The 23427-nt window shown below is 42.1% G+C and overlaps 1 protein-coding gene across 17 annotated transcripts in view; it reads right to left on the minus strand.

Annotated features, from left to right (window-relative positions):
- Positions 1-93: 93 nt before the first annotated feature.
- Positions 94-23427, minus strand: part of LOC139808227 (uncharacterized) — a 287997-nt gene continuing 264663 nt past the window's right edge. For 11 of the 17 annotated variants that reach the window (XM_071769970.1, XM_071769964.1, XM_071769969.1 and 8 more), the window contains 12 exons: positions 20198-20270; positions 19821-19861; positions 18014-18172; positions 15834-17131; positions 15591-15751; positions 15084-15355; positions 13012-13252; positions 7863-8057; positions 7018-7080; positions 6303-6571; positions 3957-4174; positions 94-3357 (listed from right to left, as the gene is read on the minus strand). In XM_071769970.1, the coding sequence (XP_071626071.1) occupies positions 3082-3357; positions 3957-4174; positions 6303-6571; positions 7018-7080; positions 7863-8057; positions 13012-13252; positions 15084-15355; positions 15591-15751; positions 15834-17131; positions 18014-18172; positions 19821-19861; positions 20198-20270 (3266 nt within the window). In that variant the 3' untranslated portion in view covers positions 94-3081. The other 6 variants (XM_071769972.1, XM_071769967.1, XM_071769975.1 and 3 more) reach the window with 5 other exon arrangements.

Consider the following 23427-nt stretch of genomic DNA (forward strand, 5'->3'; position numbering starts at 1 on the left):
AAATCACGTAACATTTTGCCTCTTATCAAATAAGTATTAAGAATGAACATTAAAAGCACATTTCGTACGATATGGAAGGAGAAATGATTAGTATTCATCGATAAATACCCTTTATTCAATCGGAGTAACATTTATACTTACTTAAAGCATGTTATTGAACTTATATACCTGTAGATTTTTATTAACGGCAACAATCATAATCGCAATAGTGACGAAAACGTAACGATAATAGTGATAATAAATTTGGCAATAATAATAATAAAATAATACTGACAATAATCAATAATAGCAATAATAATAGTAATAACAATAATAATCAAGACTAGTAGATGATAATGGCAAATATCGCAGAGTATATTAATTGTAACGCAACGGAATTGAAGACGAGTTCTGTTGCAAAGTCAAAATGTAGTGACTGTTGATTACCTGTTTTTTTCCGCTCATTCTTGACTCTTTTTTATATACCAATTGTGCTAACTCGAAATAAAGGAACTGTTTGACGATAGGGATAGTGGTAACCGTAATTATAATGATAATGATAGTGACAAGAATAATTATAACGTCAAGGTTATTCATAATTGTCGGTCGACTATCGCTATCTGTAATTTGTTATTACTCTCACTACACGGTGGTTGGTTAAAGTATATTTACTTCTTCTGCACGCGGCTTCTCCTATCTTATCAGCATTCCAGACAAACAATTAATTTTCCCTTCTCTTTATATACATTATCTGATACACATAGTTGTAGCGAACGTAGTTATAATTTTAACACAATGTAGCTTTATATCGGCAAAATCACTGATTATCCGATCGACATGTCTGCTATTTTACGATGATCCGTATCTTATGATTTCATAATATTGACGTTATCAGTCCGTGTGTGATAATAATTTGAAGAGAGAAAGTAAGAATGTTAAAATTAAATATTAAACCATCTAAACCAGCTAAAACCATCTAAAATATATTATGATATATTGAGAGCATTTTTCACGGCAGTATAATTGATGTTGACTATAATAAATACGCATACGATAAAGTAATGATCTATATAAGCGCTTCATTAACAAATTCTTCTTTTCAATTACATCTACATTTATTTTAATGAATCCATAGTCAAGTTATATATTTCCATTTTGTTTTCAGGCGTTAATATACTGTTAATAAAAGTCTCTTGCATCTATGTCGATCGATTGACTTATACGCAGGTGTAAAAAGTCAACCAGCGAGAAACGGAAATTTCTGGCATGTGTCCTATAGTAATAATAACATTCATACAGCTCCAACGAGAAGCGACGACTCGTACGACTGAGTCGAAATTTCGATATTTACAAATTCCTGTAGCTTCCCCATATTCCTCGTTCTAGCAGTAAAACAAAACGTATAACGTATAACGTAAATGGAAACGTAAAACAGATTAAAACGTTAAACAGATTAACGAAACAATAATAACCGTGTCGATACAAAATGTACACGTGTCTCACAACGCGGCCGTAAATGATCGCGAATATACAGGGGAAAGAATGCGAAACGCATTCCGAAATTATTGCACATATGAACGAATATTCTCCGACCGAATTGGTCGCGTCGTGTCATGAAGGAACGCGAGGCTCCGATCCTTCCTTGTGTCCTTGATGAAACGATCGAGACTTAATCATTCGCCTCGAATAAGCATAAATTCGACATCGGACTTACGATTGACAGCTGTTGATGTAGAGGCCACGCATGACCTCGTGAGCATTTCTCTCTTCTCTTCCTCTTTCTTTCTCTTTCTTTCTCTCTCTCTCTCTCTCACTCACTCTTTCTTTCGTCGTCCCACTGAAATCGCAGCTTATTATCGCCAGCGATTCTATGTCCTTATAATAATTGTATATCTCTGTGACTATGTACAGCCTATGGACAACGCATCGCACTTTTCTTTCTTATAGACTCGATAATATTATATAAATACGTTGGTATACTTCGTGACTATATTTTATCGACAGTAGTAAGAGTAATGGTAGCAATAATGACGATTGAATTAGTCGCTAAAAACGATCTGACTGGTTGTAACAGTTACAATAGTAGAAATAATAATGACAATAATAATAATAATGATAATAATGACGATAATAATAATAATAATAGCAACTAGCTGGTAAATAGTTAGCCGACAAATTGATTTATAAGTAGCCTTTGGATTTTCAGCAGAGAAGCGTCGTTGGCGGACACGCCGGCCCTCGTAAATCACGCGCTGACCTCGCTTAAACGGTAATAACAGTTACACAACAGTTAAGTATGGCGAGAATCCGATATATAATTTAAATTAATCATTTTTTTACACGACTTAGAGCGACTTAACCATCAACCTGTCGAATAATATATATAAACGCAATTTCTCCCGTTGTGTATGTACATAGGCGGCAATAGCGACCGCTGTCGATCGTGATACTTGACGTAGACACATCATTTATGTACAAAAGATATATCGCTGCGGGGACACAACGTCGGCCCCGCAAATAGTAGTCCGTTTAGCTCAACTCGGATGTCCCGATGGAGCCGTCGTGTCGGTTAGATGCCGTTATAGCGGTATTCTAAGCAGCCTACGGGCCGGTCGCCATGCTCGACCGGCCGCGACGACTTTCACCGACGATCGTCACCCCCCGACGATCGCACGTGGATCGCAAAAGTTGACGTGTCGCCGAGTGACGGTAGTCCGAAATTCACGCGAGCGATGTACGTATGTAGGTACGTGTGACGCACGGCCGGATTTTTCGCCACCAACATATCCGGACGAGTCACACGCGTCACGAAGCCGGGTTTCTCCCAAGTCGATAGGCCGATCCGCGGAGCTCAGTCTGACGATCGACGCAGTTCCCTCCCGTGTGTGCTCGTGTCGATTTACACGTGTCCTACGTGTAAGTATATACGTTTTTACGGGAACTGGGCACCGTTCTCTCGCACCGTTCCGTTCACTCGTACTCGATATGGAACGAGAGCGGAACGACTGCGATCCGAATGCGTCACGAATACGCCGGATCGCTTGGTCGCGCGTGTCCCGAGAGCGACGCTCAGTACCCGATCGTCGATCTTTAAGGATGGTCTCAGATGGGTGTCGGCAGGACCGTAAAGTCCTGCAGAGCGGTCTTCACCGTCTCGTAAATCGGCCGGTTGCTCTCGTCGGCGCAGTAGCCGTCGGCGGTGCACAGAGTCTGCAACTTCGTCAAGTAACTGTCGAAGTTCTCGTGGCCGATCTTCTCCTGCGGCCCGCCCGGGGCGTTCGGTATTCGCACTTGCTCCAGCAGGGTGATCATGTTGTCGCGCAGCGATTGATAGTACTCGGTCAGATTATTGTTGCGCTGCGATATCGTCGTGGTTTCCTGCAAAAAGAAATGACAGGGTGCTCTTGTCAATGTCTGCGAAAACGTTATCAAACGTACGTTATTTTGACGGCGATCAATAAGAAACAATGAGAAATAATCTAATTACAACAAGAATGCTCACTTAAATATACACACACAATCAATTATTCTAGTTAAAATTTAAAATTTAAAATAAAAAGTTCTTTAAAAAACGTTCTTTTTAAAATGCGACTTTAATACGCGAAATGGACTGATCAACCATCGGTTAGTTTACTTGTATAATATCAGCATACGGTTAATAAAAAAATAATTACTGTAACATGTTATTTTGTGTAATAAATCTTCTACAAACTATAAATAACATCGAGAAAAAGAATTGTTTAATTAATAAACAACGATGCAATTAATTTAACGGGGCATTAAAATATATTAATTTAGCTTTCAAAATAAAATCCAATGTTGTAATCGCAATAAGGCAAACGCGATTAGCTCACGATCATCAAGATCTATCATCTATCTATCTAAAAACGGCAAAATTTCAATTTTTTCCCGTTACACAATTGTTCGTTATTTATTTATTCGGCACACGGTATACTACCGACTGAGCAAACACTGACCTTGTCTCCCTGCTTGAGCTGATTCTCCATAGCGGTGATATCCGAGCGCAAGCGCAAGACCTGCGATTCGACCCGGGCGTTCTCTCTCTGGAGCTCGGTGATCTCAGCCTCCAGTGTGTAGAGATCCTCGCCCTGGACACCGGCGGTCCCGCTACCGCTCGAGTTACCCTGACCCGTGCCTACCGCACCCCCGTGAGCCGGACCACCGGCTTCCAACCCTGAAGACAGGACAGACACGGTCCAGTTTGATCGACTGCCCGTTACAACCGCCGAAAGAGAGATTATATGTCGTATATTTCCCGATTTTTTTTTTTCCAGAGAATCGGTTTTTCACCCACAATTAAGCGTGCACGGCGCGATTCGTACGCCCTTTCGTCTCAATGCGAAAAATGCGGCCCTATTACGTGACAATAAGTAACAAATTCTATGGGAAAACTACTAGAAACTGTCTGACGGAAGTTCGTACGAATTTTACGAATTAATATTTAAATACAAGCATTCTGGCGTGTCTTATTTTTTTCTTTTCTTTTCTTTTTTTTTTTTTTTTTCATTCACGATCGATAAGCGTTAGGTCGAAAAATCCGAACAAGAGTTTACGGGGCTTTTACGCGGTACAGGTGGAAATGTAGCGAGCATTTAAAATTTATGTCAAGGATCGGTTCAGGCAGCGACTCAGGCGAAGCGGTTTGTGAAAACACGTCGCAATTATGCAAGATCTGAATGAAATGCTTCGACTTTCGGTCGATGCTACTTGTACTATCCTTTTTTTTTGTTTTTCTTTCTCTCTCACTTCGCTCGTCCCAAGTCACTGCATTTTATAGCTTGTCTCGAGATAATGGGACGGTACGGTTTCTTCTGCGTACGGTTCGTGCCAAAGTGATAAACGCATCTCGGCAAAAAAGCGAGAGACACTTTGAGGCTCATTCGATTCAAGCGTGTGCTCCGAACTCGGTTAAGAGACGCACGAACCTGACAGGAGTGCCGTGGAAATGGTATGATCGGGACAATGTCAGGGTGTTTCGGGGGGTAATTAGCGTGAGGTGCCATCATACCAGATAGAAGAAAAAAAAAAGACGGAGGACACCGAGTGCTGGCGTCGGTACGCGGCGCGACATATCTCATTTGCGCGTGAATGAGCGAGAAAAAGAAGCTTACGAGTTGTTTACTGTGCCAAAAGGTATACAATTCACAAATATTGCCAACACTCGAACGTCGTCACGTAAAAGTAAAAATACTGGTGTGTGGAGATTCTGTAATGTAACATCGAAAACACATAGGAAAACAAGTGGCGAATACGTCAGTCCCTTACCTTCAAAAGTAACCGTGCTCCAAGCTCAACATGAAAGGAGCTGATCCCAGAATAAATCAGAATATATTATTTTTCATCATTAAGACATACGGTTATTTGTTTGTTGTTGTTTTTTTTTTCGATTTTACATTTTCTGTCTTGTACATAACGAAGGAAGAGGTTCCTGCGCGGGACCGAATCGAAAGGGAGGGAAAAAAAATGAGATGTAAATTAACACCATCATATCCGATTCTGTTGCTTCGGTTTTCTTCTTCTTTTTTTTCTCTCTTTTATAAGCTATTTGTGGCATCCTTTCACCGTTTCGTATCTAATCAGTTGCGATATTTGTTCGCAAACCTGGAACATTTATTACTGAGAAAGAAAAGGGGATTGAAACGGGAAAAGAAATATTTAAAAGAGGAGAAATAAAAGAAAAACGAATTCTTTTTGATGGTCAAGAGAAAAACTTGGAAGGATAGGGAAAGAGGTCATTCTTATTGGTATGACAGCACATCATTGCGTGAAGAGCAGAGTATGGCATAGCACGGGATCAAGTACAAGGTTTGATATGCACAAGTTTACAAAGGAAGGTACATAATTCCGTATGTTTTAGCATCGTGTTCGTCCGGACGTCCGATCAATCAATGAAAAGTGGTGTAAATGTTACGTAACCGTTTTTCTCACATGAATTCTGAAGTAAAAGAAATAAGCGTCGAGAGACGATAAATTTCAAACGAGCACGATGCACAAGCATAGAAAAGAACAGAGAGCGAACTTAAACTGTCTTATCTACTTCGTAACATTTCCTCTCTTTCTATCTATCTCTCTCTTTCTTTCTCTGCCACGCGTTTTGATAGAAAAACGCATCTCGCGATCTCAATTTTGGCAGCTGCGCGCGAGCAGAATTTTTTTACGGATACTCTTTAGAGAACAAAAATCGATCGTTATTCTTCATCGTAACGATTGGTCTCACGCACAGCGTAACTCTGACAATGATTATTCTTCGATCGTTAAGTATTGACAGCCGGAGGCGACATCAGGGGCAACTCGATCCTCACCGGTGATTCCTCTGCTGTACATGCTCATATTGTCCTCCGGTTTCGGTTTCTTCACGGCGTGGCTGGCTATCGGGCAGCCCGACAAGGACCTATGGCTGTGGAAGGAGCCGTTTATGTGACCGAGTCCATCGCATCCGGGCGTTGGGCAATTGACACCCTCGAACTTCATAGCCGTCGCGGCCGCCACGGCCGCCTTGTGCTGCTCGACCGTACCGCCGGACTCCAGTACCCGCATTTTATTCCTATTTGCGATTGGGCACCCAGATGCACTGTAATAAGGAAACGAGGATATGAAGAGTACATGAAGATTACGGACGAATAGGCAAAGGGTTATTACCGGTCTCGGCGATTACAGTCACAAACATCGGTTATATATCATCATAATTCAATTTTCATTTAACAAACGAATAGTATAACGGCAGGTTAAAATAGTATTTTATACTTAAGCTACGTAATTATTGAACTATTCAATTTATTATTAAACTGCAGAAATCGCTGCAAATAATATCAATATTTTTAAGTTATAAGTAATCAGAACTTTAACGCGGTTAATCTCGCGATCTGTATAGAAGCTAACGTTATCTCAAAACCACTTAATCATCCGCAATTTAACACATAGGATAATTGTACATATACGTAGAAAAAAAAAAGAAAAAATAAACAGCATACGAGTATGCTAGGATCCACCTTGCGTGAAAGCTCCTACGAGCCTTACCTGCGGTGCGACAAGAATTTGCCAGTGGCATGGCCGGACCCGTCGCAACCCGGGATTGGACATCTGTAGTCCAAAATGCCAACACCACCGTCACCAACACCACATAATCCATCCGCACAGAGCGAGCGTGAAACGAGCGGAAACCGCCAGTTATTAGTCAGCGTCTTCGCTTTTGCGCGGGGTGTAACTCGGGCAAAGGGAGTTTAGGATGCGGTTACGGGGGGGGGAGAGAGAACGGGATTTCCCCTTTCTCTCGGGGTCTCATCCGGCAGCCTCGCGGTACGTGCAATGCGGTCGAGAAGATACCTGCGTTAGCTGCTACGTGCAACGTGCGAACGCGACGAAAACGCAAATTGAGATCGCGATTACCGCCGCACCCTCAAATTGCGGAACTTGCGAGATGTAATCGCGTCGTGAAACCAAATCCTACCGAACTCGCGATAACCCCTCACACTTTTCGGACCTCCTCCCTTCGTATCATATTAATTTACAGTCGCTACTTTTTAATATTGGATGCAAATTAAATAGTTAGGAAAAAAGAATTTTGCAAGTCAAAGTAGGTTTCTTTTAACCCTTATTATATATATGTTACGCCTAAACGTGCATCCTGCATAATTCCTAATCTTCCGCAAAATTTAGTCGATAAAATAGTTCTTTCGTTAGTATGACCGTTAGTATCAGTGTTGCCCATTAAAATTAAACAATTAATTGAGAACGTCCTATACAACTATAACTCCTTGGAATAAATAAAAATTGGAAAATGCCGCTAATCCGTGTTAATCGCGCGGACAAAAGGTGCGGTCAGAATGAAGAGCGCATAATTCACAGTATTCACGCCAACTGACCTCAGGGGCTCAGAATCTTGACCATCTCGAGGTTTACTCTTTGGCTTGTTGGCTCGTGGACAGCCGGACAAACTTCTGTGCGACGAGTAATTTCCCGTGACGTGTCCAGAACCGTCGCATCCTGGCGTAGGACACTTGAGCTCCTGGGAATGCGCCTGGATTTGCGAGCGGTCGGCTCGTGGACATCCGGAGAGGCTGCAAAAGGAAAGAGACTCTCTTCTATTTTGACGCGTTGCGAAAACGCCATGAAGACCGCGCGCTGCGTGTTCTGAGGAGGCACAAGAAGTTGTGAGAGATTTGAAGAATTTCGAAAGTAAAAAAAATTTGTCATTGTGCTACGATATCGTTGTCTGATAAAATTGCGCAACGCGGTAATCTTCATGGCTTCCGTCACACGAACGCACACCTCAGAAACGTCCAACCATCGCTTCAGCAGCACATCGCATGCAATTTACGCGACGTTGCCACGATGTCGTGAGTACTCACATGATCTAAAGGCTATTCAACTTGGAAGGACGATTAACGTTTCGAACAATTAGATCTCGATGAGTATCCGAACATCTCGTTCGCTGAAACGATCGAAATCGTCTATGTGTCGCACGACGGATGACATAACGCGCCACCGAAATTGACGTATTGCTATTAATTATTTAATCGCCGCGCTAAGATCTAGATATATATGTGTATTCATCGAAGAGCGGCAAGAGACGTTGGCTCACCGAGATCAGGCCAGCGTACTGCATCGGGCACCGGCTGCATTAGCCAGGTACGTTATTTACTTTCGGACGACTTGCCTTGCGTCCAGTTCGAACGAAGACATTGAGGGAAAGGGAGACCTAAGACTCGCATTTCTCCGCTCGAGCACCGATCGCTGCGCGCCGACGATCGTAGCCCGAGTCTTACGCTCCGGGGATACCCTCAAATGTCGTGCGGATTGTGATCGATGCGGGCGGACAACGGATCGTGTTTGGTAGCATGCAAATGGCAACGCCGTGTTCCAGTTGGATCACTTATGAGGTGTCGCTCGTAAGATCAATCGCGCTTCGTCCTTGCGTTGATCCGAGATCGGTCTTACTCTAAGAACATCGAAAGGGAGAGCAGGGAGCACACTCACACCTGACCCCAATGAAACTCGCCAATTGCCAATTTGACTTTGCGCACGAGGTGCGTCGCGAAGCGATATGTATCTTGACCGCTTCGTGGGTTTCCTTGATCGTTAACGGTTCTGCTATGACATGGTCATCGACAACAGTTCGCTACGAAGCTGCCCACTCGAGGCTGGCGAAAGCGGCTTTCAACGGACGGGTAGTCAGTAAATTAATCACTACGTACGAAAGCGAATGAGTCTCGCGATCGAAAGCGGATAAATCTTGTGCCGATCCCTGCGCAATGCCGGACTTTGATTTTGCCATCCCTTTTCGTAGGGGTCGGGTAAAAACAGCGAAGAAAAAAAAGAAAGAAAATTCATTCAATTACGAGGCTCATCTACACACTTTTGGTATCGCATAACGTAACGTAGATAGGTACATAGAATATGAAAAAAGAAGAAAGGAGAGAGAAAGAAAGAGAGAGAGAGGAAGTATAACGAAAAATAAAGACTATATATATCATATATATACATATAAGTATAATATATATGTATATATACTTATGCAAGGTAATTATAGCACCACTGGATATTCACACGTATATCATATGTAGATATATATATATGGCAACATAAAATATTAACCAAATGTATAACTCAACCGCTCAACTAGGAGAACATAGGGTTTCTAAACGTATGTTTCGTATCGCAACACACTTAAGAAGCAACTACGCCACGGACCACCAATATGCATCGATACAAGAACCATCCATGTAAATGTAATTGCGCAAATTACGTAATGTCGTTTGTTGTATATTTGTATGTGTTTCTAGGTATAGGATATATATTGTCATCTACCGGTTTTTAAATAAAAATATTTATTGAGGCTTTATTGAGGGACCAAAGAGGAACAGCATAAATTTAAGTGTATGTATGTATTTATGTATGCATGTATGTATGTATGTATGTATGTATGTATGTATGTATGTATGTATGTATGTATGTATGTATGTATGTATGTATGTAGCGTGCTTGCGTGCGTGCTGCATCGCCATATCGATATATAATAATCGAACGTTCACGTCAAAGGCTTAGTGTAAATGTCGATGCTGCCTTGCCTTCTGTGGGTAGCGTAGTTCCCTGAGACATGACCCATGCCATCACAGGACGACGTGGGACACTGTATCAGCTCCTTGCCATCGCGACCACGAGGGGCGGGCCGAGGTGCGAAATTCAACGAGTACCTCCTCACACTCATACTGCACCGAATAATATTAACCGTCAAATCGAGAGTCCCTAGCTAAGTTGATTATGGAATTATCAATAGCTCTCTAATTGTCGCTATTCGAGTGCGGGGATCCAAACGGCACTTCCACCTAAATTATTCCCTTCTTTTTTCGATGTTACCAATTTAAAGTGTAGCGACTAGAATTATATGGCTTTGTGTGTTTGCAAAAAGCACTCGAGCAGATTGTCTAACGTAATTTAATATACTCTACACCCAACATAAGCGACAGTCATAAGTCGCCTTCCGAGATGCGAATGCGAGTGTATATAGTTTATAGTTATAGGGCGGCGCAAAGTTATATTGCGTTTCGTAACTTTTCTTTGAAGCGCGAGTGGAAGAGCAATGTGCGACGTGATAGCATGATATGAAAAAACGTCGAAAAGCGGGGAAAAAGGGCTGGTAGGGGGCGGAAAAGCGAAGGAACATATGCGCCGGTCAGAGAATCAGAGGGTGAGCGTCTCGCTCTTGCTTCCGATCTCATCGTAGCTTTGTAGATAGGCAAGCCGTCGGCGTCGTCGGCAATGAGAAAGCCTCGGAAACCTCGATGGCCCTTGAGTGGTCGCGATATTGCCGGGCAACCGAGTGCCGACGGATGCCGACTTGAGTGCAATTCAAGTCCGGTACGCCATCGGACTATCTATCCACCTTCACATTTTTACAGTTTCTGCTGGCCCGCTAACTCTGTCTTGGACGTAGGTAGTATCAAGTATATAAGAATTGTGTCGTGATTTTTGTTAAAAATTTTTTCTATATATTAATATATTCTTTAATAAAGTAATTTATATATATTTACACAATATCGCTTTAATATATCTTCATAGATTCAAAATAAAATACAGCACACGATCTCTGGCAAACAAAGTTTTACAAACGAGTATGCAATAATTATGATAAAATAAATCTTTCGGAAGATTTAATCGTTCTTAATTTTTGGTGGATTTTTGAGAATATTCAAACTTAAAGGAGTTTTAAAAAAATTGTATTCTTTGTATTTAGGAAAAAAATTGAGACTTTTTCTCACGATTTGCGAGATATCCTATATACTTGATATTTTTTCGTAGGTTTAAGTAATTGAGATCCGAATTAAGACGTACCAATAAAAACGTTTCCAAGAGAAGACTAATAATATAGTTAGGACGCGAGTTATAGTAACAAGGCAAGGTAGTTATATTGCCTGCTGCTATTAATAAAGTTGAAGTTCGGATATAGATTGATTTTACCGAGATTTCACCTGGTCGTACGTGTTCCATGTTATAGCGATTCAATAAAGATGCAACTAACGAGGGGGAGAAAGAGGGAAAAATTAATATCGCGAGGAAATCATTGAACATATATATATAATCTTCGTTTCAACTTCTCAGTTTGTGTAATAAAAAGGATAAAATTTACTAAACACACTCATTATTATTATTAATAACATATTTAATAAATATTGCAAAGATTTCAATATAATAAAATAGATTAAGAAATAAGATTACTGTTACGAAACGTTTTCAATCTAAAAAAAATGATTTTTTAATATAAGATATATCCTATTGACAGTTTAAAGTCAATAATTTAATTAATTCTCTCTCTTTGATATTCGAATTTTGTTATGTTAAACCTTTTTGCGTTAGGTAAGGCAGATATAATATTTATCTTTTTGCAATATTATATACAGTAATTAAGTAATACATTCACAATTATATTTTCGCACAAGTGTATAAGTATTGTATATTGCCAATATTATCATCTCTCGAACTTCCGATAGAATGGGGATTCGTACTTTTCGCACTTTCGTCCATTGTGGGGGGGGGGGGGACATTTGTGAGATTCGTGGAACGCGACGCGTCGAATTTTGGACCGTGGTAAAATTACAAAAGGGACGAAAGGCAGCCTCGCCTCGAGGTAGCCGAGGAGGTGTGCTCCGGATTTCTAACCCACGCGGCGGGAGGGACGACGCCGGGTCTCAGCCCATAATCCAGTGCGGTGGCAACTGATTATACCCCACCTCCCCATTTTAACCTTATCCTGCCTCGCCTCCGCACCCTCTCGCAACCCCTTTCTCCCGCACGCGCGCCTTCCACTCGAGCCTCATCCTCATTTTCTTCTTATACGCCCAACCGCGCCTCCTCCATACCGCCGAGCTTCACGTCAATTAGAATAAGGTTGGCACTTTCGGTACGAAGAGTAATTACTTTAATTAACAAAATGGAGGTGGGTATGCGCGAGTTTTGCCCCCTTTTCCTCTCGCCCTCCGTCGCCGCTGCCGCCGCCGCCACCGTCTCCACGTCTTTTCAAGCTTCGGCCACGAGTCTATCGCGTGAAGGATTCGTGCGATCCTTTCCGCAAGGCAAGTAAGTATCAAGGCGAGAACTCGCGATGCTCGCCTGCACGACGTGTGGACGTATTCTCTAATAACGCTACCTCACGCTAAATAACGATTTGGATTCTCATCGCGTATCGAGCGTCACAAATCACTATCTGGTTTTAAGTATATTGAATACATCTAGTGGAAGAATAAATTCTTAGTTAGAGAGATGTGCCAAATACGCGGTGAGAATATCGGCCGATCTTATGGCAGATTTAATGCAATATTTTTAATCGAGACCTATCGAGCGGTATTGAAGTATCGTCACATAAAGTTTTTAATCTCTCGAACATTTAGTTTAAAATAATGATTCCTATTTCACCGAAGAGCATATAGACTCATATTTATAGCACAAAAATAAAAGTTTGCTATGAGTCGGATTGTTGCTCATAATCGCGATAAAGGGATAAAAGAGATATCCTACCTGTCGTCCTTGCCGGATGGTTTATCGAGGGGTCCAACCGTGTGCTGCGGAGGTGGCATGCTGTAGCACGGCGCCGGGGTGTAACCCGCTGGAATCTGATAACCGGAAGTCACTGGGCCACCCGGGTAAGTTCCACCGCAATTGTAACCTGCAGTTGGGTAAGGGGTGTACGTGTTCCCAGGATATTCGGGTTGAACGCCGGTCATCCCGTATCCTGGGTGAGGACTCATCGGTCCGTAACCTGATATACGAGAGATTGTATAAATAAAGAAAGTAACAATTATATCAATAGTTCTCTAAAAGTAAAAATATACCGGTACAGTGCAAAACGGAAAGTGCTTTACAAAATGCATTTACTGTATTCAATAAAAAAATCTTAACATGCTTTTCAATTTCTTCGATATTGAATATTTTGATAATTAAATATCAAGATAAATTCAGAATTAAGTATTGACAACTTGAAATGCATTAGGGGAAAAAGATTTTGTTATCTTCTTCGATTCTCTGACTTGTGTTTTCAATGTTTACTTCGTTAGAAAAAATCCGTTAATTTTCTATAGATATAAATAATTCACAAATTGGCATACTAAAATGTTAATACTATGGAGCGAATTAGTATAATCTTTTGACTTTTATACGATACCGGGAAAGCGGTACGATTTCTAGGACACTCTGCCTAAATACGCACATACGCGCCGCGCCATGTAATCGCGCTCGAACGGGAGACACGGAAATAGCGCGAACACAGGCGCACTACAGGAGCAGCCCGCTGCTTGATTAACTGTTGTAAAATCTACACGTTTATTTACTGGCAAGAATTCATTTTGTCGAGAGAGCACGCAATGCAAATAGCCGACGGACGGAAGGCCGACTGTGCGCGCGCGCGCGCGCGCGACGTCGCGTGAACACGGCCGTGCCCTGTGTGCGTCGAGGCCGGGGAACACGGTGCTGTGTGTGCTCGAATGTTTCAATTTCAATAACTACTCCCCAGCGTCAGAGTCCGCACAATATCGGCCGCGCCGGACTTTTGCCGGCGCTACGTGTACGCGAAATATTGATAATTAACAATGGCCGTGTACCGTCACAGGGGGGTGGTTCGACGAGAAGGGTGCGCACGGTGCACATTCAGGCCGAAGGATGAAGGGAAAGAGAAAGAGAGAGAAAGAGAGAGAGAAGAGAAGAGAGAAAGAGAAGGATGGAAACGGAGAAAACGAGGGGAACGATCAGAGAGAAAGAGAGAGAGAGGAAGGAAGGGATGAGAAGGGGGAGAATCGGCCGCGGGTTTGGAATGCCAAGGTACAGAGAGACCGAGGAAAATGAGAGTTCGGCCATAGGTGCCTATTATGGCAGTCATGTACTGTTCTGGTGAATTTTTATTCGACGGTTGTAACCGCGTATCGTCCCCCAACCCCATCTACATCCCTCGCCACCCTTGCCGACCCCCGGGGGCGTCGGGCTCTTTGTTCTCTTCCGAATCCCTCGTCCATGCGCCTCCTCCGCGTCGCCCCCGCTATCACCTGACGTTACACGACGCCTGTATAAGGACACATTAACGCTTCGCGTGTATCTCTTGCCGCGCATATATATGCCAGTTAAAATTTATAGTGTTAAAGACACCCTGTCGCACCCTTCTCCATGTTTGTTTTTTCGCTCTATCTCATCTTCAGCCGGCATTATCGTACAGACGATTTTCCGTCGCTAAATTTTCGCAACGAATTACGATTCAACGTTATTGCACGAGCAAACGACATTGTTAAAAAATTAGAGACTATATAATTGTTACAAGTATTCAAATGAGCAGGTAATGCTCCTTGGTATCAAAATACTATGGCAGTGAGAAGCTTCCACGTTAAATGTTATTATTTCAAAAAAATTGACGTAATGCGTTTAGCTATTTCAGCAGAAAATATTTTTTACGGATAAGTTTTACAAGCTAATAAATTTTACAATTTTATATAATTATTATTGCGATTATTGCTATATAACGCGACTACAAAGACAGTTGTAAAGCATCTTCGGAACACGGATCATAGATTGTCCGCGAAGTTACACGATAAACGACGATAACTCACCGGTGGGGTCTCGGTAGGCGTCCATGTAGTGGGAACCCCCGCTGTCGGGTGTGCTCTCGCGACTATACGCCGTGACGTGCACTCCAGGCGGCGGAAACCCGGGTACAGGCCTGATTCCCGGACCCCCGCTGAAATTGACCGGCTCGTTCGCCGTTGAGAAATCAACGGGCTCAGTCTGCTCTTCGATAGGTCGTGGGGCTGGAAAACCCGGACCCACTGGAACTGCGACGGCTTCCCCGTGGCCGGTAGAATACTGTGGACTGGGTGCACCGCTGCAGTAGAAATAGATATGTATCTGTTTTCGTATCTGTAATCGTTTATCTAAGTATTGTAATGGTATTCCAAATGTTTATTATTTCGGAGCATTTTGTCGATTCTAGATTCTTCATTAAAATAATTTTTCAATTTTTTAATTGAGCTTGAAAACAATTTTTCCTGTAAAGTTGAGATTTCAAGGTCTTATTCTCATTATCTGTTATAAATATGCAAATTAACGGGTTGATTTACCTATGGAGTCTATTGACGCTAAGATCGAGAGTCTGGCCTTGAGGACTAGGAACTTGAGGGCTAGCCGTCAAGTGGGGACTCGCCGCAGCCTGAGGACTACTTCCCACCGTCTGTCCTCCTCCATATTGTGGACTGAGGCTGTTCGAACCGTAGGGTGGTGCCTGTAAATCATGTTATTGATAAGCATGAAGATCTCACAATACTTTTTTTTTTTTCGTAAACATCATATTATTTCTAACTAACCTGCGGACTGGTGGACGTAACACTGGAGGTAGATAAATCCATCACTGATCCCCCGGGCGAGGTAGGCGGTCCACCGGGCTTCTGCATCTGTTGCATTTGCGCGACCGTAACGCATTTCACTGTAACATTCGTGGAGTTATGATGCTTAGTTACAAGCGAGTCTTGGATACACGCAGAGAAGATCTCGCATAAATTACCATCTTCAGTCTTTATCATCCCGGCTGCCGTAGCGGCGGCCATCGCCATCTGATGTTGTTGTGCGGCCGCCGCGGCTTCCTGATGATAAACTCGTTCCTGCTCTTCTGGCGTCATGCCGGTTTGTCCCAGATAGTACATATTCGCCCTCGAATGAAGCTGTTGCTGCTGTTGCTGCTGCTGCTGCTGCTGTTGCTGTTGTTGTTGTTGCTGCTGCTGCTGTTGTTGCTGCTGCTGTTGCTGCGATGGGATAGGCGCGCAAGACTGTGTATCGTATCTTTCATATGTCGCGGTGGTACCGGGATCGTAGGGTCGATGATTGGCCGCGCTCACTACCGCGTTTTCGTAGCCTCTACCAGCCGCTATGTCATTGGAATACGTTACCACTGGTCGCGCGATATTGCTAGCACCAGGATGCATATATGCTCTCGCGTGTTCAGCCGATCTGTGATGATAGAGCTCTTCCGTAGTGGTTGCGGCGGCTGCCGCGGCCGCTGCCGCGGCCATCATGGCGGTGGGCTCGTAAGGGGATCTTTGGGACATTTGATGGCTCATCCTGGTGTCTTCCACCATCGGCATTGGATAGGCGACCGGCTGCATCGGTAGCACGTGATGCGTCGGATGCTGGCCAGGGTGATGGATCGTCGCTCCTATGGATGACCTCGAGCCCATCGCGTCCATAGACGACATGGACGAGGAGTTCGAATCTTGGCTCATGTAAGAATCGTACGTTTGTCGTACCGCGGGAGGCGGCGGGGGCGGGGGCGAATTCACTCTGCAGGACGCAGCATCCTCCGTCTTGACCAACAAGTCGCTCGTGTTTTGATTCCTCATGGACAATGCGTTGCAGCAACTGCTGCTGAGAGTCATATTCTCCGTCTTGGGCACCTTCGCGGGACGCGACGTGCTGTTGTCTTCCGGCGTTTTCGGTGGCTTCACGTTAATCACGGCGTTCTTCGTCGTCGACGAATAATAGTCGTAAGTCAGGCTGCTTAGTACGGGTTTCGTGTCTTGCGTTGCGGAACCGTACTGCGAATAGCTCTTCGTGTCCATTGATGGGGGTAACAGATTTGTGCTGATGTACTCTGGTGGAATTCCCGGCACTATCGCGGGAGATTGCGTATTTAGTAAATTTTGCATAAAAGTATAACGAGTTGTGTGAGATAATGAATTTCATGATGTTAAAAATCATAATAAAGGTTTTGTTACTTTTTGCTACTAACAATAAGAAGCACTGTAACGCTCACTAGTACCATTTCAAATAGCATGCAGTTATCGGTTGCTATAAGATATTTACAATGGCCCAGTTTAAGAAGATAAAACGACTGAATAAATTTTCTGAATGACATACGTAGCGCATAATCTATATATGTATAATATAATTACAATCTTTGAATACTGCTTTACAGTATTTTTTTATCATACATACAATATTTGTAAAAAGTCTTGATAATCGAATTTATAGAGACTATATGGAACATGAAACTTTCTCCAAAATGAAGAATATTTCAAATCATTATATCTTTAACTGGACCATTAATACTATATCATCAGAGTTGTTCGAGATAAATCACAAACTGTAAAAATGTCACGTAAAAATTAAAATGCAAATCTAATTCGAGGAAATGACAATAAATATAGAATTATTTCAAAGCTGTCAGCGATATTTAGCAATCAACTGTGCATATGCGATATATAATAATTCTGTGTTTTTTTTCCAGTAAACGCAAACGTGCCGTATATATCCATGCAAAAACTTCGCAGCGAATTTATTCTCGCAATTTTACCGCAGTGAGAGCAATCAAGACACGCGGGAGAGCAACGGATTGCGAAAAAAACGCGAGATGGATGTTTTACACACAAGAATCACAAGCCTCCTTATCTTATTCGCAGCATTTACATAAGCGTTAATGTCGCTTGGAACAGCGACAGTATTTTCGTGTCCGGTATCGCGGACACACCCGACGTCCTGCACACCGCCTTACCTTGAGCCTTTTGTCGTGCCTCGCGTGCGGCCTGCTTATTGGCCGCGGCGATGGGACATCCAGACAGGCTCCTGTGTGTGTTCCGATTGGAGCTGACATGACCGCGGCCGTTGCAACCAGGCGTCGGACATTTCAATATGGTCTCATGCATCGCCAGAACTGCGAGAACCCAGAGACACGTGGCGTGGTTACAGACACACGTTCTTGGCACGTTCTTACACACGCGCGTTACACACAATTAAAGAGAGAAAGAGAGAGAGAGAGAGAAAGAGAGAGACGCGGCGCACACGCACGCGGCAGGTGTGATAAAGTGTCGTTAAGGCGAGCTGTCTTTATGCATTGAGTATAATTATCCGCGTTGGACACCGCGCGGTTTCCCGAGAAGAAACGCGAAAGGGAGAGACAGAATCAGAACTAAATGCGACAAGTGTGTCGTTCCTCGATTCGCGAAACGGACCCGAATAGAAGAAATCAGGAGAAATCCGCACGTTTTAGTATACATTTGAAAGAGGGAGGGAACGAAAAACGGTAAAACGGATCGGAGAATGATAAAAAGATAGAGTACACGGCGTCACATCACGTGTGGAACGCAAATTAATGTGTAACAAGTACAATTAAGTATACCGAGCGGGTAGAGAGAAACACAAGTAAAGACAATCAATTAATCGACAGAAAATTATAACACAACAACTTGCAATCTGTGTGAGGTGGTGTGCTACGTCGATGAGAACGACGTTTTCCCGTCGTACGCGAGCGAGCGAGCGATATAGCAAACGCTCGAGTTTGAGATGCCTTGGAAGATCCTGCGTTCTCGGGGAGAAGGGATCGAGAGGGCAAACTTATCATAAATAGAAATAAAAAGTAGAGGACTTTACGCCTATTTACGCTGCTGCATGCAGTCGGCGTTCCGTGCGCAGCGGCTCGATTTGTCATTGAGGGAAAGAGGGAGAGGAGGGCAGAATCTGTCGTTGCGGAAACTCGCACGTCGATGGGAAGCTGGATCATCCGTATAATTCTTTGCGTAATTATACTCAATCGCACAAGTGTCCTCCGTGTGTGAAGTGTCCGGCGTGTGCGCATACGCCGGGCCCGTCGCGCCGCCCGTGTCTCGAGTTCTCCAGAGGGTTCATAGGCACGACCAGTATCAACCAAGTTCGAGAGTGTGGTGATATAATTCTCTACTATATAATGAACTACGAACAGGACGATAAATCAAAAAACGAAAAGGAACGCAATAAATAAAGCTCTCTACCCCGCAAACGAAAAGCGCAAAGAATATACAACAGACAGATATACACGCACACGCACACGCACACTAGCACACTCGCACACGCATATACGCGACGCGTGCATCGCGCTCAACGCTGAAAAATATCCATTTTCTCTTTCTAATTTGACTTCGTGTATCGAAGATACATTTTTTGTTGCGTTTAATGAGGCGATGAAGCCGCGGAGAACAATGGCCTTTTGTGGATGATGAGGCTGATCGAAAATGGTTTCGGAGAAAAAGCGAACCAAATTAGAGACCGAACCAATTGCCTCCCAAAAGCAAACATTATTTGAAAAATATGATATTCGGATGTAGATATATTTTTTTAGAATATGATTACATATAAAAATTTCCAAACAAAAGTAATGACATTATTTATTTGTAGTGATAAGATTGTTTAATTGTAAAATTTGTTTTAATCCACAACAATGATTCACTCTCACTTCCTCGCCTCAAGAGAAAAAGACACTCTCGCAAAAAGAAGATGCACTATATAGCTACAATAAGAAGTAATTAGTTTAAGAAAATAGTACTTACTCTCTGGAGTTAACTTATCCTTCTGTGGACATCCAGAAAGACTGTAAACACAGAAACTGTTTAATATATAAGGTTTAAGATTAATAGGATTTAAGGTTTGAGATATTCAGCTTTTCTCTTACAAATTATATGCGCAGCACGCATTAAAGCCGAAAAAAATTTTTTTTCATTTATTTATTTTTTTAAGTGTTCAACACGCACACATTTATTGCTTCAGCAGTACACAGGATTCGATATATATGCAGATCGCGAATTGGCTTATTGATGTCTGCAGTTTCTGTATAACGCGCCGCTCGATTCTCCACGTAAAACCGCGTAGGTGTGTAATCGGCCGTGGGTGAGTGCGGAGCGCAGGTTAATTATCGATAATTGCTTACCTGCGGTGGTGAGAGTAGAGTCCGGTCACGTGACCCTGCCCCGTGCAGCCTGGGGTCGGGCACTTGTTGCCCTCTGTAACAAATCAAACCGCCACGCAGAGCCAGATGTTAGTCTATTAAGTGCCGTTTCAGATATTCATGAGATACGACGTATACTAGTTTTTAGTCGAGCTTAGCCGTTAAGCTCGTACGAGCTTACAATTAGCTTTACGTGAGCTTCACTCCGATCTAGGCTTAATTGAATTTTTAGCACAATAAGTATGCGAGATGCATCACTTAGATATTGTTCCCTAAGAAATTAAAGTCGCAAAATTTATTTAGTATCATATAATAATAAGATTTCTAAAATTTCACATATTCATACAAAAAATAAAGAATTTATTCGAATAGTACTATATGTAGTCATTAATAAGCGCAAATCGCGGGATTCTTGTGATAAATTTTAATAATAAGTCAAATGCTAAGAAGCTGAAAACATGACAGGGAAAATCTATCTCAGCTCATTGCATTCTGATATTAATTATACACTACGATGACACTGAGCGCATGACATTACACTATCTCTGCAACGCGTTATTTCTGCATCGAAATTGATAATCCCGACACAAGCGGACTGTAATTCTGAATAAATTGGATATTTACACTGTCGACGAGTATTGTTCCACGGCAGGAACGTGTCGACTGGAATACGGCGTTGGCTTAATACGCATTAATGCGTTGTTATTGCATTTGGTTTTATAATCTTGCACTTGCGGCCAATCGACGCGGAAAATATCACACGCAATCCACTCCTCCTCCGAATGCGCGTATACGAATCCAATACTTTAAATGGAGATATTAGGACATTACTAACGCGACGACTTTGCGTTATCTAAATTTTGTCTTCGATATAACGAGTTTTACGCCAATACTATTTATGAAACGGTCTTTCGTGAATAAGTATTGTAACGTATACAGGAACGTATTATTTTGCAAATTAAAATAATTTACAATTAACCAATAAATATATTAAAAGGAATATTAATTAACTAATTTATTATGATCTTAAAATTAAAAAATGTGCGAACATAAAAAGTATATAAAAAATAATATGATATTTCGGTATGCTCGCATGCGGTATTACCAGCGACGTGAGCAGTTGAATAGAAATTAACTATTGAATGGCTGACAGCCGACGTGTCCGACATCGTCGCGTAGTTTCATTCTGCACATCGAACCAGAATATAGCTTACTCCCCGTTTGCCAATATATCACGTTATCCTTCACAGAGAACGTTGAACAGCCTAGGCGAAAGACTCTGCGAGCAAGTACGGCGAGAGACACATGTCTATTTCAATTCTTAAATTAAATAATTCATATATGTAAAAAAAGTTATCTCGCTAGATATGTACGTATAATATGAAGAAAGTCATAATTAATAGGCCTAAGAATTCTAAAAATTTCTGCATTTTTGTATCAATCCAATGATATTTCAATTTTATATGATTATTGACTATAAAATAAATAAACGTATAAAAAGAAAAAATTATGTTTCGAATATATTGTATATTTAAATTAGATATGTTGCTTGTATAAGATTTTTTATATCTCGTAATAACAATTTGTTATATATATATTATATTCTTAATCTCTCTGTCTATAACTGTCTTTAGAGATATATTTCAAAAAGAGATTCCCCCAAAAAATTTATACGGCTTTGTCGGGCGTGCATGCTATTTAGTAGCATTTTTCAGGATGAGTTTCCCCAATCCTGTGGCGAGAGGCCCCAAGTGAAAGTTGAAAGGACGGTCCAGAAGGGTGGAAATGGCCTCGCGTGTGGTCAGCCTGGATCTCGTCGCACGAGTTACGCATTTGTGAATAGCCTCTGGGATTTCTCTGTCCCGTGACTAAGCCTTCGGGATTAGCACGGGGTATGTGGCCGGCCTACAACTGTCCGCGAAACAAAGACCAGATAGATACCTCATTCCCGCGCGACAGAGCGAAACTTGCCAGCGATCGGGGAAAAGTTTTGCCACGTGATATTTCGTTCCTCCCTATCTATGCATTATTTTTTCGTATTATTCGTTATTCGTTCTGTATTATTCGGCCGAGTGAGAAAAGCGTCACGCTCAATAATAGTTCGTAGATTTTTGCTCGCAAATTGCAAATATCTCCATTTGTGAGTAAGTTGTCGCAGACACGCACGGCACGATGCCTTTCGTCAGGATCTATTTAAAGATACACAATCCTTGCCCATTAGAGATCTGCATTAGCTGATAATTCGTCGGTATAATTTCTAAATTTTTTCGAAACTTTTTTCAAGTCCTTTCTGTTCTTGCGACACGAAAGTATGACCGGTGCCAGACGAGCATGCTCAAGCAACCAATTGTACCATCTGGTCGTGCGCCAGTTCTAACTTAATGGTGGGTATAGCGCACGTCACGTATGATCGCGTTCGTATTCCCGAGACGACCTCGCGTGACCAGACAATTACGGGTTTCTAGTGCACTGCAGGTAGCCGAGAAGTACCAATCGGTTAATATGAGACCCTTCGGCAAGGTTCTCTTTATTTCAATCGTGAGCGATAAATGTAACTAAAGGTTCCTACCCAATCCTTAGACAGCGTGATCGGCTGAAAGCTATATTAGGTATGTTTCATTCACATGCTATATCTTCAAGCTTCCATAAGAGACATCCATTTAACAATAATTTGCTCATAATCATCAGGCGCATCATTTTTACAAAGCTTTCACCAGACAGTTTATATACCAATAAGTATATCTTTAATTTTTTTTTATATATGCTAATAATTATGTAATGTAATAATAATAATAATAATAATAATAATAATAATAATAATAATAATAATAATAATAATACAATGCAATACGTAGCAAAAAGAAAGAAATAAATATTCTTTCGATAATAATTTATGAAATAACTATAAAAATATAAATTTCTAAATTTCAACTTTTTCTTTACCGATTCGTAAAGTCGAAAGCAGTGATCTCGTCTTATGAGATCATTTGTGTGCTGGACGTCATCGCAGTGGCCGCGACGGGGAATATAGGTAGGTTTATCACGCGTGTTAAGGGGTATGGGAAAGGACTTCGGAGGAATCTTAAGGGGAGGCCAGCTTTAGGTTAGTTGACGGGGTTCTCTGAAGTGAGCGCACTTTTATAAACTTTGTCGTGTACTAATCCTCCGCCCGGGCCTGATCCCTTAGCCAGCTACGTCTCCGGGCTCGCCAA

This window comes from Temnothorax longispinosus, chromosome 2, assembly GCF_030848805.1.
Source record: "Temnothorax longispinosus isolate EJ_2023e chromosome 2, Tlon_JGU_v1, whole genome shotgun sequence".
Taxonomy (NCBI): domain Eukaryota; kingdom Metazoa; phylum Arthropoda; class Insecta; order Hymenoptera; family Formicidae; genus Temnothorax; species Temnothorax longispinosus.